The following is a 17,791-nucleotide window of genomic DNA, read 5'->3' on the forward strand; positions in this document are numbered from 1 at the left end:
ATCTGTCCTTCTGCTGTACTCTCTTATCCTTCACCTTCGCTTTCCCCATCCTTTTCTCCTTCCCCTTCTCACCCCCAACACAGGCCAACTCTGCCACAGACAGAAAATGACAGACATAACTGCCTGATTCCTGGGGCAGGAGCCTTTGCAGGGCATCTTGTCATGCTGCCACCTCAGCAGGGTCACCCAGAGCTGGCTGCCCAGCACTGTGTCCACACAACTTTGTCTCCAAGAACAGAAATGCCACAACCTCCTGAGACAACCTGTGCTCGCGCTCGGTCACCCTCACAGTGCCAAAAGAGTTTTGCGCTTTTGAGGCAGAGCCTCCTGTGTTTCAGCTGGTGCCCATTGCCTCTTGTCCTGGCACTGGACACCTCTGACAAGAGCCTGGACGCATCTTCTTGATGCCTTCCCTTCAGGCATCTGTGCACATTGATAAGAAACCCCCGGTCCTCCTCGGAGACAGGAGGAACAGTTGCAGAACTCTGAGACTCTCCCCGGGAGAGAGCTGCTCCCTGTCCCTTCATCATTGTTGTGGTTTAACCCCAGCTGGCACCTAAAGAGCCCAGAGCAGCTCGCTCACTCCTCCGCTGCTGGGATGGGTGAGTGAATCGGAGGGCTAAAAGTGAGAAATCTGGTGTGTTGGGATAAAGAGAGCTTAAGAAGTAAAGGAAAAGCCTTGCATGCCTGTCAAGCAAATAAGGAATTCATTTTCTACTTGGCATTAGCGGCAGGTGTTCAGCCATCTCCAGGACAGCAGGGCGGCCACACTGGCAATGGTTACATGGGAGACAAATGCCATCACTCCCAAGATCCTCCTTCCTTCTTCTTCCCCCAGCTTTCTATTGCTGAGCATGATGTCCTATGTCATGGAATATTGACGGTCATTCCCCAGGTGTGAGGTTAAACAGTAGCTCTCATCCAGCCTCCTCTGTGCAGATGCCTGAAGATTCTCCTGTGCTTCTGCAGAGCACTGGAACCTTGTAGAGTTGGTGCTGCTCCTGGGCTCAGAAGATGAAGTGATGGAGCACTGAATGCACCTACCCTGCTCCCTGCCCTCTGCCCTTTCCCCAGCTCCTGCAAGTCCCACCACAAGGCTCTCTTTCCCCTGCCTGCTGCCTGCGTCCTCCCTCCCTCTCCTAGCACTTCCCACCCTCACCTCCCTTGGGCATCTAGAACCCAGCATTTACCCTCCCACAGCTGCTGGGCACCTACCGCCGGGGTTTCCCAAGCTTGGGACAATGAGGGAGTGAGACATGACTTGGATGCAGGAAAACTTTATTGTGCCCAGAGGGGCAAGACAGGCTGTCAGGCAGACCGTGGGCAAGATCAGAGAGGCTGGTTACCACGTATTGTGGGAGGCAGAGAAATCTTCTCCAGAGCATGGCTTTCCACTCCAGATGCCCCCTTGGTGCAGCATTCCAGATCCTGAGGACTTGGTCCTGCAGCCTCACAGAGCCCTTCAAGTCCACGTCCTGCCCCATCCAACAGCTGGGAGGAGAAAGGAGCAGAGGGGAGCAGAAGGCAGGCAACGGGGGCAGCAATGGGGCTGAGGGTGTGTGGCACAGCCAGCTACCCAGGCGTTGGCTGGGACTGGGGCTGCTCAGCACTGGTCAGTGCCTCGTGCCCGCCAGCACAGCCCTGCATGGGGGTGGTGTTGGTGTTTGAGCTGGGGCCAGTGCCTGGGGCTGGGCTGCGTCTAGCAGGGCCCACAGGTGTCCCAGAGCTTCCTGCTGTAGCGGGGCAGGGCGCAAGGGCTGCAGGCGGGAGAAGCGTAGGGTCTGCCAAAGGTGCAGAGGCCCCCTGAGCCCAGCGTGGCCCCGGCACCGTAGAGGCCCCCCAGCCCCAGGGAGCCCCCAAAGGCGGGTGCTCCGGAGGAGCCCACCACGGCTTGCTGGGGGAAGGAGCTGAGGATGGGGCCGGGGAAGGTGACGACGACGGGGGGCGGCTGGATGAAGGCCGACGAGTCGGGGCACTGCCGGGCGCACAGCTCGTTGCAGCTCTCAGCGATGGGCTGGGGGACGGCGACGCCGGTTTTCGGTGGGCACAGGTCGTAGCAAGACATCTTTGTGTGAGAGAGCTGAGCCTGAAACACACAACCCCAAGAACAGATGTCGTGAATGCGGAGGAGATACCCTAGCTGTGCAGTGCCCTCTTCCCAGGGCTGCCCTGAAGCTGGAAAGGCCATAGCAACCACCATGACCTCAGTGCCCACCGCCTGCCCTTAGCCCAAACAGCCCCCCTCAGTGCCCTCATCTCTACAGACCGAGGGCACACAAAGACTCCCCGAGAGCCTGGCTCTGCGAGTCACGGCCACGGGGATCCCTCCTCCTCTCGCTGTGGCTCAGCCCGCCCTGGCCATCCAAGGCAGCTGCCACACGCCTGCTGCCCTCACAGCTCTCCTGGCCAGGGAGGCCCAAAGCTGGTCCCTGCCACAGGAGGCAGAGACACACAGGCACCCACCTTCCCTTTTCCTGAGCAGAGCGAGGCAGGCGCGATGGATGCCAGTGCTCACTGAGGGCAGAGCTTTTATGCCATGTGGCGAGAGTGAGGGGAGGAGCTGCTGAGTTGGGAGCAAGTGGCCTGTGACGGACGAGCCCCTGGTTCCTCCTTGTGTGGCACGGGGCTGTTGTGCTGACGCCGCTTCTTCAGTAGCCCCAACCTGCTCTATCAGCCCCTGCAATTACCCTGCTCGGGCGCTTGCCAGCTGCCATCTCATGGGCCAAATTAGCCCCGGTGTCTTTTCATTATCTCGGTGTGTAAGAGGGCACGCAGCGTGACAAAGGCTGACTGCAAGCGCCCTGCGTGCCAGAGCTCTTGCCCAAGGGCTTGGTCTCGGGGTGGATGCATGCCATCTTTGCATAGCCACTGGGAAGGCCAGGGTCCTGGCACTGACCAAGAAGGTACCTCGCAAATGCCTCCCGCATACCGGTGACCGCATGACATACGCCGTGTGGCTGTAATCTACAAAGGCGCGAGGTTACGAAATGGCACAGCAAAGGCACTCCTCTGCGGCACTGCCTGCTCAGCACGATGCATCACTCGCCAGTCCAACAGAGCCAGCCTCCCTCTGCCTGCAGGCGTTGGTCATCGACCTCAGCCAGTCTGGGGCAGAAAGACCCCTCATGCTCTTCCCTCCTGAGCTGCATGGTGCAAAGATCACAGATCCCCTCCTGATCCCACACGGCACAAGCTCGTGCCAGCCCTGCCCGAGCCCCACCAGCCCATCACAGATGTCCTGGGAGCCCCATTGCTCGTGGCCAGGGCTGAGCAGGGGCTTCCCTCGGCGTGCTGGGGAGCTGGGAGTCCCGTCTGAAGGCTCAGCTGCAGCTGCCCCTGGTGGGAATAGCCCCACTGGGCTCGGGGACGACTCTCCTCCCAGCAGAGCCCGGCTGCGGGTACAGAGCAGAGATGTCTTCCCAGGGCAGAGCACAGGGCAGGCAGGAGCTACAGAAGCACGGCCCTTTCCTGCCATGCGCAGCCCCCAGCAGGGAGATGCTGCTGCCACAGCAGAAAGAGCAGGAAAGGCTCTGAGGCATTGTGTGCTGCTGTGGCGAGGGGATGCTGACTCAGGGAGGGCCAGTAGCTGGACAGCACCGTTGTCACCATTGTCATCGGCAGGAGGGAGTGTCGCCTCTGCACATTGGCCCATGGGGTGCTGAGCAATGGCGGGGATGGTATAAAAGCTCTGCCTCTGCCAGGCTCTCCCATCCTCTGCTCTGGCCGCCTTCTCCTTGGGGAACAGGGTAAGTCTGGGAGAGCTTCTCCTCCTGGCCCCCTGAGCCAGTCCCTCCACCTCAGGCGCTCCCCTCTACTGCACTCTTGCTATCTCTGTTCTCTTGCAGAGCACCATCCAAACCCACACAAAGATGTCTTGCTACGACCTGTGCCCACCAAAAACCGGCATCGCTGTCCCCCAGCCCATCGCTGAGAGCTGCAACGAGCTGTGCGCCCGGCAGTGCCCCGACTCGTCGGCCTTCATCCAGCCGCCCCCCGTTGTCGTCACCTTCCCCGGCCCCATCCTCAGCTCCTTCCCCCAGCAAGCCGTGGTGGGCTCCTCCGGAGCACCCGCCTTTGGGGGCTCCTTGGGACTGGGCGGCCTCTACGGTGCCGGGGCCACGCAGGGCTCAGGGGGCCTCTGCACCTTTGGCAGACCCTACGCTTCTCCCGCCTGCAGCCCTTGCGCCCTTCCCCGCTACAGCAGGAAGCTCTGGGACAACTGTGGGCCCTGCTAGACTGAGCCCCAGAAAACCCAGAGACCCTGGGCCATCTCAGCCTCACTTCTCCTCTCCTTGTCCCTCCCTTCTTCTCTCTCCATGCTGCCTCTCCTCCTCCTTGCTCCTGCCCGTCCCCCAGAGGCACGAAGCCACCATCCACCCACAGGGCACTTGCTTGTCTCTCCAACAGCCACTGCCTGGCAGAAGCCTGAAGGAACAGCTCTCTTGAAGCCCACAGGGACAACCTGCTTGCCTGTGCCTTATGTGTCTTTCTCCACTGGTTGTTTGCTGCACTTACAATAAAAGAATCCTGCATCTAACACCTCTCTCTTTGTTTTTCGTTTCACCGAGCCACGTGGTTTGCAGGGCTCCCTCGCCCTGCATGTGACCCCGCCCATCTGGGCCAGGGCAGTCTCTCTGTCCCAGCAGATCCAGGCTGAGCTGCCTTTGGGGAGACCCCACAGCCGTGGCAGCTCTGTCCACATAAGGTCCCACAGCTGAGCTCAAAGGGCCCTGCCTGAACAGACAGATCTGCTGCCTGCAGGACCTGAAGCCCTTGGGCATTTGCAGACCTCAAGCTTCCCTGGGCATGAGTGTGACTGCCCCAGGGGCTGTGAGCCACCCAGGGGCAATGCGTGTTGTGACTCCACCCCCTTCGTGCCTCCACAGCTCTGTCTGAGCCCCTGGGGGAGAAAGCAATGGGGACGCTTCCCTTTCCTCTTCCCTATCCCGTTCCCTTTCCTCTTCTCTTTCTTCTTCTTCTTTCCCTTTCTTTCTTCTTCTTCTTCTTTTCATTCTCCTTCACAGTCCACTTCCCTTTCCCCATCTTCTCATCTGTCCTTCTGCTGTACTCTCTTATCCTTCACCTTCGCTTTCCCCATCCTTTTCTCCTTCCCCTTCTCACCCCCAACACAGGCCAACTCTGCCACAGACAGAAAATGACAGACATAACTGCCTGATTCCTGGGGCAGGAGCCTTTGCAGGGCATCTTGTCATGCTGCCACCTCAGCAGGGTCACCCAGAGCTGGCTGCCCAGCACTGTGTCCACACAACTTTGTCTCCAAGAACAGAAATGCCACAACCTCCTGAGACAACCTGTGCTCGCGCTCGGTCACCCTCACAGTGCCAAAAGAGTTTTGCGCTTTTGAGGCAGAGCCTCCTGTGTTTCAGCTGGTGCCCATTGCCTCTTGTCCTGGCACTGGACACCTCTGACAAGAGCCTGGACGCATCTTCTTGATGCCTTCCCTTCAGGCATCTGTGCACATTGATAAGAAACCCCCGGTCCTCCTCGGAGACAGGAGGAACAGTTGCAGAACTCTGAGACTCTCCCCGGGAGAGAGCTGCTCCCTGTCCCTTCATCATTGTTGTGGTTTAACCCCAGCTGGCACCTAAAGAGCCCAGAGCAGCTCGCTCACTCCTCCGCTGCTGGGATGGGTGAGTGAATCGGAGGGCTAAAAGTGAGAAATCTGGTGTGTTGGGATAAAGAGAGCTTAAGAAGTAAAGGAAAAGCCTTGCATGCCTGTCAAGCAAATAAGGAATTCATTTTCTACTTGGCATTAGCGGCAGGTGTTCAGCCATCTCCAGGACAGCAGGGCGGCCACACTGGCAATGGTTACATGGGAGACAAATGCCATCACTCCCAAGATCCTCCTTCCTTCTTCTTCCCCCAGCTTTCTATTGCTGAGCATGATGTCCTATGTCATGGAATATTGACGGTCATTCCCCAGGTGTGAGGTTAAACAGTAGCTCTCATCCAGCCTCCTCTGTGCAGATGCCTGAAGATTCTCCTGTGCTTCTGCAGAGCACTGGAACCTTGTAGAGTTGGTGCTGCTCCTGGGCTCAGAAGATGAAGTGATGGAGCACTGAATGCACCTACCCTGCTCCCTGCCCTCTGCCCTTTCCCCAGCTCCTGCAAGTCCCACCACAAGGCTCTCTTTCCCCTGCCTGCTGCCTGCGTCCTCCCTCCCTCTCCTAGCACTTCCCACCCTCACCTCCCTTGGGCATCTAGAACCCAGCATTTACCCTCCCACAGCTGCTGGGCACCTACCGCCGGGGTTTCCCAAGCTTGGGACAATGAGGGAGTGAGACATGACTTGGATGCAGGAAAACTTTATTGTGCCCAGAGGGGCAAGACAGGCTGTCAGGCAGACCGTGGGCAAGATCAGAGAGGCTGGTTACCACGTATTGTGGGAGGCAGAGAAATCTTCTCCAGAGCATGGCTTTCCACTCCAGATGCCCCCTTGGTGCAGCATTCCAGATCCTGAGGACTTGGTCCTGCAGCCTCACAGAGCCCTTCAAGTCCACGTCCTGCCCCATCCAACAGCTGGGAGGAGAAAGGAGCAGAGGGGAGCAGAAGGCAGGCAACGGGGGCAGCAATGGGGCTGAGGGTGTGTGGCACAGCCAGCTACCCAGGCGTTGGCTGGGACTGGGGCTGCTCAGCACTGGTCAGTGCCTCGTGCCCGCCAGCACAGCCCTGCATGGGGGTGGTGTTGGTGTTTGAGCTGGGGCCAGTGCCTGGGGCTGGGCTGCGTCTAGCAGGGCCCACAGGTGTCCCAGAGCTTCCTGCTGTAGCGGGGAAGGGCGCAAGGGCTGCAGGCGGGAGAAGCGTAGGGTCTGCCAAAGGTGCAGAGGCCCCCTGAGCCCAGCGTGGCCCCGGCACCGTAGAGGCCCCCCAGCCCCAGGGAGCCCCCAAAGGCGGGTGCTCCGGAGGAGCCCACCACGGCTTGCTGGGGGAAGGAGCTGAGGATGGGGCCGGGGAAGGTGACGACGACGGGGGGCGGCTGGATGAAGGCCGACGAGTCGGGGCACTGCCGGGCGCACAGCTCGTTGCAGCTCTCAGCGATGGGCTGGGGGACGGCGACGCCGGTTTTCGGTGGGCACAGGTCGTAGCAAGACATCTTTGTGTGAGAGAGCTGAGCCTGAAACACACAACCCCAAGAACAGATGTCGTGAATGCGGAGGAGATACCCTAGCTGTGCAGTGCCCTCTTCCCAGGGCTGCCCTGAAGCTGGAAAGGCCATAGCAACCACCATGACCTCAGTGCCCACCGCCTGCCCTTAGCCCAAACAGCCCCCCTCAGTGCCCTCATCTCTACAGACCGAGGGCACACAAAGACTCCCCGAGAGCCTGGCTCTGCGAGTCACGGCCACGGGGATCCCTCCTCCTCTCGCTGTGGCTCAGCCCGCCCTGGCCATCCAAGGCAGCTGCCACACGCCTGCTGCCCTCACAGCTCTCCTGGCCAGGGAGGCCCAAAGCTGGTCCCTGCCACAGGAGGCAGAGACACACAGGCACCCACCTTCCCTTTTCCTGAGCAGAGCGAGGCAGGCGCGATGGATGCCAGTGCTCACTGAGGGCAGAGCTTTTATGCCATGTGGCGAGAGTGAGGGGAGGAGCTGCTGAGTTGGGAGCAAGTGGCCTGTGACGGACGAGCCCCTGGTTCCTCCTTGTGTGGCACGGGGCTGTTGTGCTGACGCCGCTTCTTCAGTAGCCCCAACCTGCTCTATCAGCCCCTGCAATTACCCTGCTCGGGCGCTTGCCAGCTGCCATCTCATGGGCCAAATTAGCCCCGGTGTCTTTTCATTATCTCGGTGTGTAAGAGGGCACGCAGCGTGACAAAGGCTGACTGCAAGCGCCCTGCGTGCCAGAGCTCTTGCCCAAGGGCTTGGTCTCGGGGTGGATGCATGCCATCTTTGCATAGCCACTGGGAAGGCCAGGGTCCTGGCACTGACCAAGAAGGTACCTCGCAAATGCCTCCCGCATACCGGTGACCGCATGACATACGCCGTGTGGCTGTAATCTACAAAGGCGCGAGGTTACGAAATGGCACAGCAAAGGCACTCCTCTGCGGCACTGCCTGCTCAGCACGATGCATCACTCGCCAGTCCAACAGAGCCAGCCTCCCTCTGCCTGCAGGCGTTGGTCATCGACCTCAGCCAGTCTGGGGCAGAAAGACCCCTCATGCTCTTCCCTCCTGAGCTGCATGGTGCAAAGATCACAGATCCCCTCCTGATCCCACACGGCACAAGCTCGTGCCAGCCCTGCCCGAGCCCCACCAGCCCATCACAGATGTCCTGGGAGCCCCATTGCTCGTGGCCAGGGCTGAGCAGGGGCTTCCCTCGGCGTGCTGGGGAGCTGGGAGTCCCGTCTGAAGGCTCAGCTGCAGCTGCCCCTGGTGGGAATAGCCCCACTGGGCTCGGGGACGACTCTCCTCCCAGCAGAGCCCGGCTGCGGGTACAGAGCAGAGATGTCTTCCCAGGGCAGAGCACAGGGCAGGCAGGAGCTACAGAAGCACGGCCCTTTCCTGCCATGCGCAGCCCCCAGCAGGGAGATGCTGCTGCCACAGCAGAAAGAGCAGGAAAGGCTCTGAGGCATTGTGTGCTGCTGTGGCGAGGGGATGCTGACTCAGGGAGGGCCAGTAGCTGGACAGCACCGTTGTCACCATTGTCATCGGCAGGAGGGAGTGTCGCCTCTGCACATTGGCCCATGGGGTGCTGAGCAATGGCGGGGATGGTATAAAAGCTCTGCCTCTGCCAGGCTCTCCCATCCTCTGCTCTGGCCGCCTTCTCCTTGGGGAACAGGGTAAGTCTGGGAGAGCTTCTCCTCCTGGCCCCCTGAGCCAGTCCCTCCACCTCAGGCGCTCCCCTCTACTGCACTCTTGCTATCTCTGTTCTCTTGCAGAGCACCATCCAAACCCACACAAAGATGTCTTGCTACGACCTGTGCCCACCAAAAACCGGCATCGCTGTCCCCCAGCCCATCGCTGAGAGCTGCAACGAGCTGTGCGCCCGGCAGTGCCCCGACTCGTCGGCCTTCATCCAGCCGCCCCCCGTTGTCGTCACCTTCCCCGGCCCCATCCTCAGCTCCTTCCCCCAGCAAGCCGTGGTGGGCTCCTCCGGAGCACCCGCCTTTGGGGGCTCCTTGGGACTGGGCGGCCTCTACGGTGCCGGGGCCACGCAGGGCTCAGGGGGCCTCTGCACCTTTGGCAGACCCTACGCTTCTCCCGCCTGCAGCCCTTGCGCCCTTCCCCGCTACAGCAGGAAGCTCTGGGACAACTGTGGGCCCTGCTAGACTGAGCCCCAGAAAACCCAGAGACCCTGGGCCATCTCAGCCTCACTTCTCCTCTCCTTGTCCCTCCCTTCTTCTCTCTCCATGCTGCCTCTCCTCCTCCTTGCTCCTGCCCGTCCCCAGAGGCACGAAGCCACCATCCACCCACAGGGCACTTGCTTGTCTCTCCAACAGCCACTGCCTGGCAGAAGCCTGAAGGAACAGCTCTCTTGAAGCCCACAGGGACAACCTGCTTGCCTGTGCCTTATGTGTCTTTCTCCACTGGTTGTTTGCTGCACTTACAATAAAAGAATCCTGCATCTAACACCTCTCTCTTTGTTTTTCGTTTCACCGAGCCACGTGGTTTGCAGGGCTCCCTCGCCCTGCATGTGACCCCGCCCATCTGGGCCAGGGCAGTCTCTCTGTCCCAGCAGATCCAGGCTGAGCTGCCTTTGGGGAGACCCCACAGCCGTGGCAGCTCTGTCCACATAAGGTCCCACAGCTGAGCTCAAAGGGCCCTGCCTGAACAGACAGATCTGCTGCCTGCAGGACCTGAAGCCCTTGGGCATTTGCAGACCTCAAGCTTCCCTGGGCATGAGTGTGACTGCCCCAGGGGCTGTGAGCCACCCAGGGGCAATGCGTGTTGTGACTCCACCCCCTTCGTGCCTCCACAGCTCTGTCTGAGCCCCTGGGGGAGAAAGCAATGGGGACGCTTCCCTTTCCTCTTCCCTATCCCGTTCCCTTTCCTCTTCTCTTTCTTCTTCTTCTTTCCCTTTCTTTCTTCTTCTTCTTCTTTTCATTCTCCTTCACAGTCCACTTCCCTTTCCCCATCTTCTCATCTGTCCTTCTGCTGTACTCTCTTATCCTTCACCTTCGCTTTCCCCATCCTTTTCTCCTTCCCCTTCTCACCCCCAACACAGGCCAACTCTGCCACAGACAGAAAATGACAGACATAACTGCCTGATTCCTGGGGCAGGAGCCTTTGCAGGGCATCTTGTCATGCTGCCACCTCAGCAGGGTCACCCAGAGCTGGCTGCCCAGCACTGTGTCCACACAACTTTGTCTCCAAGAACAGAAATGCCACAACCTCCTGAGACAACCTGTGCTCGCGCTCGGTCACCCTCACAGTGCCAAAAGAGTTTTGCGCTTTTGAGGCAGAGCCTCCTGTGTTTCAGCTGGTGCCCATTGCCTCTTGTCCTGGCACTGGACACCTCTGACAAGAGCCTGGACGCATCTTCTTGATGCCTTCCCTTCAGGCATCTGTGCACATTGATAAGAAACCCCCGGTCCTCCTCGGAGACAGGAGGAACAGTTGCAGAACTCTGAGACTCTCCCCGGGAGAGAGCTGCTCCCTGTCCCTTCATCATTGTTGTGGTTTAACCCCAGCTGGCACCTAAAGAGCCCAGAGCAGCTCGCTCACTCCTCCGCTGCTGGGATGGGTGAGTGAATCGGAGGGCTAAAAGTGAGAAATCTGGTGTGTTGGGATAAAGAGAGCTTAAGAAGTAAAGGAAAAGCCTTGCATGCCTGTCAAGCAAATAAGGAATTCATTTTCTACTTGGCATTAGCGGCAGGTGTTCAGCCATCTCCAGGACAGCAGGGCGGCCACACTGGCAATGGTTACATGGGAGACAAATGCCATCACTCCCAAGATCCTCCTTCCTTCTTCTTCCCCCAGCTTTCTATTGCTGAGCATGATGTCCTATGTCATGGAATATTGACGGTCATTCCCCAGGTGTGAGGTTAAACAGTAGCTCTCATCCAGCCTCCTCTGTGCAGATGCCTGAAGATTCTCCTGTGCTTCTGCAGAGCACTGGAACCTTGTAGAGTTGGTGCTGCTCCTGGGCTCAGAAGATGAAGTGATGGAGCACTGAATGCACCTACCCTGCTCCCTGCCCTCTGCCCTTTCCCCAGCTCCTGCAAGTCCCACCACAAGGCTCTCTTTCCCCTGCCTGCTGCCTGCGTCCTCCCTCCCTCTCCTAGCACTTCCCACCCTCACCTCCCTTGGGCATCTAGAACCCAGCATTTACCCTCCCACAGCTGCTGGGCACCTACCGCCGGGGTTTCCCAAGCTTGGGACAATGAGGGAGTGAGACATGACTTGGATGCAGGAAAACTTTATTGTGCCCAGAGGGGCAAGACAGGCTGTCAGGCAGACCGTGGGCAAGATCAGAGAGGCTGGTTACCACGTATTGTGGGAGGCAGAGAAATCTTCTCCAGAGCATGGCTTTCCACTCCAGATGCCCCCTTGGTGCAGCATTCCAGATCCTGAGGACTTGGTCCTGCAGCCTCACAGAGCCCTTCAAGTCCACGTCCTGCCCCATCCAACAGCTGGGAGGAGAAAGGAGCGGAGGGGAGCAGAAGGCAGGCAACGGGGGCAGCAATGGGGCTGAGGGTGTGTGGCACAGCCAGCTACCCAGGCGTTGGCTGGGACTGGGGCTGCTCAGCACTGGTCAGTGCCTCGTGCCTGCCAGCACAGCCCTGCATGGGGGTGGTGTTGGTGTTTGAGCTGGGGCCAGTGCCTGGGGCTGGGCTGCGTCTAGCAGGGCCCACAGGTGTCCCAGAGCTTCCTGCTGTAGCGGGGCAGGGCGCAAGGGCTGCAGGCGGGAGAAGCGTAGGGTCTGCCAAAGGTGCAGAGGCCCCCTGAGCCCAGCGTGGCCCCGGCACCGTAGAGGCCCCCCAGCCCCAGGGAGCCCCCAAAGGCGGGTGCTCCGGAGGAGCCCACCACGGCTTGCTGGGGGAAGGAGCTGAGGATGGGGCCGGGGAAGGTGACGACAACGGGGGGCGGCTGGATGAAGGCCGACGAGTCGGGGCACTGCCGGGCGCACAGCTCGTTGCAGCTCTCAGCGATGGGCTGGGGGACGGCGACGCCGGTTTTCGGTGGGCACAGGTCGTAGCAAGACATCTTTGTGTGAGAGAGCTGAGCCTGAAACACACAACCCCAAGAACAGATGTCGTGAATGCGGAGGAGATACCCTAGCTGTGCAGTGCCCTCTTCCCAGGGCTGCCCTGAAGCTGGAAAGGCCATAGCAACCACCATGACCTCAGTGCCCACCGCCTGCCCTTAGCCCAAACAGCCCCCCTCAGTGCCCTCATCTCTACAGACCGAGGGCACACAAAGACTCCCCGAGAGCCTGGCTCTGCGAGTCACGGCCACGGGGATCCCTCCTCCTCTCGCTGTGGCTCAGCCCGCCCTGGCCATCCAAGGCAGCTGCCACACGCCTGCTGCCCTCACAGCTCTCCTGGCCAGGGAGGCCCAAAGCTGGTCCCTGCCACAGGAGGCAGAGACACACAGGCACCCACCTTCCCTTTTCCTGAGCAGAGCGAGGCAGGCGCGATGGATGCCAGTGCTCACTGAGGGCAGAGCTTTTATGCCATGTGGCGAGAGTGAGGGGAGGAGCTGCTGAGTTGGAAGCAAGTGGCCTGTGACGGACGAGCCCCTGGTTCCTCCTTGTGTGGCACGGGGCTGTTGTGCTGACGCCGCTTCTTCAGTAGCCCCAACCTGCTCTATCAGCCCCTGCAATTACCCTGCTCAGGCGCTTGCCAGCTGCCATCTCATGGGCCAAATTAGCCCCGGTGTCTTTTCATTATCTCGGTGTGTAAGAGGGCACGCAGCGTGACAAAGGCTGACTGCAAGCGCCCTGCGTGCCAGAGCTCTTGCCCAAGGGCTTGGTCTCGGGGTGGATGCATGCCATCTTTGCATAGCCACTGGGAAGGCCAGGGTCCTGGCACTGACCAAGAAGGTACCTCGCAAATGCCTCCCGCATACCGGTGACCGCATGACATACGCCGTGTGGCTGTAATCTACAAAGGCGCGAGGTTACGAAATGGCACAGCAAAGGCACTCCTCTGCGGCACTGCCTGCTCAGCACGATGCATCACTCGCCAGTCCAACAGAGCCAGCCTCCCTCTGCCTGCAGGCGTTGGTCATCGACCTCAGCCAGTCTGGGGCAGAAAGACCCCTCATGCTCTTCCCTCCTGAGCTGCATGGTGCAAAGATCACAGATCCCCTCCTGATCCCACACGGCACAAGCTCGTGCCAGCCCTGCCCGAGCCCCACCAGCCCATCACAGATGTCCTGGGAGCCCCATTGCTCGTGGCCAGGGCTGAGCAGGGGCTTCCCTCGGCGTGCTGGGGAGCTGGGAGTCCCGTCTGAAGGCTCAGCTGCAGCTGCCCCTGGTGGGAATAGCCCCACTGGGCTCGGGGACGACTCTCCTCCCAGCAGAGCCCGGCTGCGGGTACAGAGCAGAGATGTCTTCCCAGGGCAGAGCACAGGGCAGGCAGGAGCTACAGAAGCACGGCCCTTTCCTGCCATGCGCAGCCCCCAGCAGGGAGATGCTGCTGCCACAGCAGAAAGAGCAGGAAAGGCTCTGAGGCATTGTGTGCTGCTGTGGCGAGGGGATGCTGACTCAGGGAGGGCCAGTAGCTGGACAGCACCGTTGTCACCATTGTCATCGGCAGGAGTGAGTGTCGCCTCTGCACATTGGCCCATGGGGTGCTGAGCAATGGCGGGGATGGTATAAAAGCTCTGCCTCTGCCAGGCTCTCCCATCCTCTGCTCTGGCCGCCTTCTCCTTGGGGAACAGGGTAAGTCTGGGAGAGCTTCTCCTCCTGGCCCCCTGAGCCAGTCCCTCCACCTCAGGCGCTCCCCTCTACTGCACTCTTGCTATCTCTGTTCTCTTGCAGAGCACCATCCAAACCCACACAAAGATGTCTTGCTACGACCTGTGCCCACCAAAAACCGGCATCGCTGTCCCCCAGCCCATCGCTGAGAGCTGCAACGAGCTGTGCGCCCGGCAGTGCCCCGACTCGTCGGCCTTCATCCAGCCGCCCCCCGTCGTCGTCACCTTCCCCGGCCCCATCCTCAGCTCCTTCCCCCAGCAAGCCGTGGTGGGCTCCTCCGGAGCACCCGCCTTTGGGGGCTCCCTGGGGCTGGGGGGCCTCTACGGTGCCGGGGCCACGCAGGGCTCAGGGGGCCTCTGCACCTTTGGCAGACCCTACGCTTCTCCCGCCTGCAGCCCTTGCGCCCTTCCCCGCTACAGCAGGAAGCTCTGGGACAACTGTGGGCCCTGCTAGACTGAGCCCCAGAAAACCCAGAGACCCTGGGCCATCTCAGCCTCACTTCTCCTCTCCTTGTCCCTCCCTTCTTCTCTCTCCATGCTGCCTCTCCTCCTCCTTGCTCCTGCCCATCCCCAGAGGCACGAAGCCACCATCCACCCACAGGGCACTTGCTTGTCTCTCCAACAGCCACTGCCTGGCAGAAGCCTGAAGGAACAGCTCTCTTGAAGCCCACAGGGACAACCTGCTTGCCTGTGCCTTATGTGTCTTTCTCCACTGGTTGTTTGCTGCACTTACAATAAAAGAATCCTGCATCTAACACCTCTCTCTTTGTTTTTCGTTTCACCGAGCCACGTGGTTTGCAGGGCTCCCTCGCCCTGCATGTGACCCCGCCCATCTGGGCCAGGGCAGTCTCTCTGTCCCAGCAGATCCAGGCTGAGCTGCCTTTGGGGAGACCCCACAGCCGTGGCAGCTCTGTCCACATAAGGTCCCACAGCTGAGCTCAAAGGGCCCTGCCTGAACAGACAGATCTGCTGCCTGCAGGACCTGAAGCCCTTGGGCATTTGCAGACCTCAAGCTTCCCTGGGCATGAGTGTGACTGCCCCAGGGGCTGTGAGCCACCCAGGGGCAATGCGTGTTGTGACTCCACCCCCTTCGTGCCTCCACAGCTCTGTCTGAGCCCCTGGGGGAGAAAGCAATGGGGACGCTTCCCTTTCCTCTTCCCTATCCCGTTCCCTTTCCTCTTCTCTTTCTTCTTCTTCTTTCCCTTTCTTTCTTCTTCTTCTTCTTTTTATTCTCCTTCACAGTCCACTTCCCTTTCCCCATCTTCTCATCTGTCCTTCTGCTGTACTCTCTTATCCTTCACCTTCGCTTTCCCCATCCTTTTCTCCTTCCCCTTCTCACCCCCAACACAGGCCAACTCTGCCACAGACAGAAAATGACAGACATAACTGCCTGATTCCTGGGGCAGGAGCCTTTGCAGGGCATCTTGTCATGCTGCCACCTCAGCAGGGTCACCCAGAGCCGGCTGCCCAGCACTGTGTCCACACAACTTTGTCTCCAAGAACAGAAATGCCACAACCTCCTGAGACAACCTGTGCTCGCGCTCGGTCACCCTCACAGTGCCAAAAGAGTTTTGCGCTTTTGAGGCAGAGCCTCCTGTGTTTCAGCTGGTGCCCATTGCCTCTTGTCCTGGCACTGGACACCTCTGACAAGAGCCTGGACGCATCTTCTTGATGCCTTCCCTTCAGGCATCTGTGCACATTGATAAGAAACCCCCAGTCCTCCTCGGAGACAGGAGGAACAGTTGCAGAACTCTGAGACTCTCCCCGGGAGAGAGCTGCTCCCTGTCCCTTCATCATTGTTGTGGTTTAACCCCAGCTGGCACCTAAAGAGCCCAGAGCAGCTCGCTCACTCCTCCGCTGCTGGGATGGGTGAGTGAATCGGAGGGCTAAAAGTGAGAAATCTGGTGTGTTGGGATAAAGAGAGCTTAAGAAGTAAAGGAAAAGCCTTGCATGCCTGTCAAGCAAATAAGGAATTCATTTTCTACTTGGCATTAGCGGCAGGTGTTCAGCCATCTCCAGGACAGCAGGGCGGCCACACTGGCAATGGTTACATGGGAGACAAATGCCATCACTCCCAAGATCCTCCTTCCTTCTTCTTCCCCCAGCTTTCTATTGCTGAGCATGATGTCCTATGTCATGGAATATTGACGGTCATTCCCCAGGTGTGAGGTTAAACAGTAGCTCTCATCCAGCCTCCTCTGTGCAGATGCCTGAAGATTCTCCTGTGCTTCTGCAGAGCACTGGAACCTTGTAGAGTTGGTGCTGCTCCTGGGCTCAGAAGATGAAGTGATGGAGCACTGAATGCACCTACCCTGCTCCCTGCCCTCTGCCCTTTCCCCAGCTCCTGCAAGTCCCACCACAAGGCTCTCTTTCCCCTGCCTGCTGCCTGCGTCCTCCCTCCCTCTCCTAGCACTTCCCACCCTCACCTCCCTTGGGCATCTAGAACCCAGCATTTACCCTCCCACAGCTGCTGGGCACCTACCGCCGGGGTTTCCCAAGCTTGGGACAATGAGGGAGTGAGACATGACTTGGATGCAGGAAAACTTTATTGTGCCCAGAGGGGCAAGACAGGCTGTCAGGCAGACCGTGGGCAAGATCAGAGAGGCTGGTTACCACGTATTGTGGGAGGCAGAGAAATCTTCTCCAGAGCATGGCTTTCCACTCCAGATGCCCCCTTGGTGCAGCATTCCAGATCCTGAGGACTTGGTCCTGCAGCCTCACAGAGCCCTTCAAGTCCACGTCCTGCCCCATCCAACAGCTGGGAGGAGAAAGGAGGGGAGGGGAGCAGAAGGCAGGCAACGGGGGCAGCAATGGGGCTGAGGGTGTGTGGCACAGCCAGCTACCCAGGCGTTGGCTGGGACTGGGGCTGCTCAGCACTGGTCAGTGACTCGTGCCCGCCAGCACAGCCCTGCATGGGGGTGGTGTTGGTGTTTGAGCTGGGGCCAGTGCCTGGGGCTGGGCTGCGTCTAGCAGGGCCCACAGGTGTCCCAGAGCTTCCTGCTGTAGCGGGGCAGGGCGCAAGGGCTGCAGGCGGGAGAAGCGTAGGGTCTGCCAAAGGTGCAGAGGCCCCCTGAGCCCAGCGTGGCCCCGGCACCGTAGAGGCCCCCCAGCCCCAGGGAGCCCCCAAAGGCGGGTGCTCCGGAGGAGCCCACCACGGCTTGCTGGGGGAAGGAGCTGAGGATGGGGCCGGGGAAGGTGACGACGACGGGGGGCGGCTGGATGAAGGCCGACGAGTCGGGGCACTGCCGGGCGCACAGCTCGTTGCAGCTCTCAGCGATGGGCTGGGGGACGGTGACGCCGGTTTTCGGTGGACACAGGTTGTAGCAAGACATCTTTGTGTGAGAGAGCTGAGCCTGAAACACACAACCCCAAGAACAGATGTCGTGAATGCGGAGGAGATACCCTAGCTGTGCAGTGCCCTCTTCCCAGGGCTGCCCTGAAGCTGGAAAGGCCATAGCAACCACCATGACCTCAGTGCCCACCGCCTGCCCTTAGCCCAAACAGCCCCCCTCAGTGCCCTCATCTCTACAGACCGAGGGCACACAAAGACTCCCCGAGAGCCTGGCTCTGCGAGTCACGGCCACGGGGATCCCTCCTCCTCTCGCTGTGGCTCAGCCCACCCTGGCCATCCAAGGCAGCTGCCACACGCCTGCTGCCCTCACAGCTCTCCTGGCCAGGGAGGCCCAAAGCTGGTCCCTGCCACAGGAGGCAGAGACACACAGGCACCCACCTTCCCTTTTCCTGAGCAGAGCGAGGCAGGCGCGATGGATGCCAGTGCTCACTGAGGGCAGAGCTTTTATGCCATGTGGCGAGAGTGAGGGGAGGAGCTGCTGAGTTGGGAGCAAGTGGCCTGTGACGGACGAGCCCCTGGTTCCTCCTTGTGTGGCACGGGGCTGTTGTGCTGACGCCGCTT

General features: G+C 60.0%; 4 protein-coding genes across 4 annotated transcripts; 3 read left to right on the forward strand and 1 right to left on the reverse strand.

Moving 5' to 3' along the window:
• Positions 1–3,869: 3,869 nt before the first annotated feature.
• On the forward strand, positions 3,870–4,235 carry LOC141936474 (feather keratin 3-like). Its single transcript, XM_074853456.1, has one exon. The coding sequence runs from the start codon at positions 3,870–3,872 to the stop codon at positions 4,233–4,235; it is 366 nt and encodes a 121-aa protein (XP_074709557.1).
• A 2,513-nt stretch (positions 4,236–6,748) lies between these two features.
• LOC141936163 (uncharacterized) lies at positions 6,749–13,024 on the reverse strand. The gene is made up of 5 exons (XM_074852888.1): positions 12,889–13,024; positions 12,561–12,707; positions 12,127–12,183; positions 7,979–8,013; positions 6,749–7,135 (listed from the first exon to the last, which is right to left on the reverse strand). Exons 1-5 carry the CDS (start codon positions 13,022–13,024, stop codon positions 6,749–6,751), a joined length of 762 nt encoding a protein of 253 aa, XP_074708989.1.
• Positions 8,919–9,284, forward strand: LOC141936473 (feather keratin 3-like). Its single transcript, XM_074853455.1, has one exon. It carries the CDS (start codon positions 8,919–8,921, stop codon positions 9,282–9,284), a length of 366 nt encoding a protein of 121 aa, XP_074709556.1.
• Positions 13,025–13,966: 942 nt separating the features above from the next.
• On the forward strand, positions 13,967–14,332 carry LOC141936472 (feather keratin 3-like). The gene has a single exon (XM_074853454.1). It carries the CDS (start codon positions 13,967–13,969, stop codon positions 14,330–14,332), a length of 366 nt encoding a protein of 121 aa, XP_074709555.1.
• The last annotated feature ends 3,459 nt before the right edge of the window (positions 14,333–17,791 follow it).

The sequence above is a fragment of the Strix uralensis genome, chromosome 32 (assembly GCF_047716275.1).
Source record: "Strix uralensis isolate ZFMK-TIS-50842 chromosome 32, bStrUra1, whole genome shotgun sequence".
Lineage (NCBI taxonomy): Eukaryota > Metazoa > Chordata > Aves > Strigiformes > Strigidae > Strix > Strix uralensis.

What these genes read in the sequence shown, in the direction of transcription:
- LOC141936474 (XM_074853456.1), top strand. Translation starts at nt 3,870, where the DNA reads ATGTCTTGCTACGACCTGTGCCCACCAAAAACCGGCATCGCTGTCCCC.
- LOC141936473 (XM_074853455.1), top strand. Translation starts at nt 8,919, where the DNA reads ATGTCTTGCTACGACCTGTGCCCACCAAAAACCGGCATCGCTGTCCCC.
- LOC141936472 (XM_074853454.1), top strand. Translation starts at nt 13,967, where the DNA reads ATGTCTTGCTACGACCTGTGCCCACCAAAAACCGGCATCGCTGTCCCC.
- LOC141936163 (XM_074852888.1), bottom strand. Translation starts at nt 13,024, where the DNA reads ATGCGGGAGGCATTTGCGAGGTACCTTCTTGGTCAGTGCCAGGACCCT. An exon ending in TCTGCTCAGGAAAAGGGAAG is followed by an intron (nt 12,184 to 12,560) that starts GTGGGTGCCTGT and finishes TGTGTGTTTCAG; the next exon opens with GCTCAGCTCTCTCACACAAA. An exon ending in CGTATGTCATGCGGTCACCG is followed by an intron (nt 7,136 to 7,978) that starts GTATGCGGGAGG and finishes TGTGTGTTTCAG; the next exon opens with GCTCAGCTCTCTCACACAAA.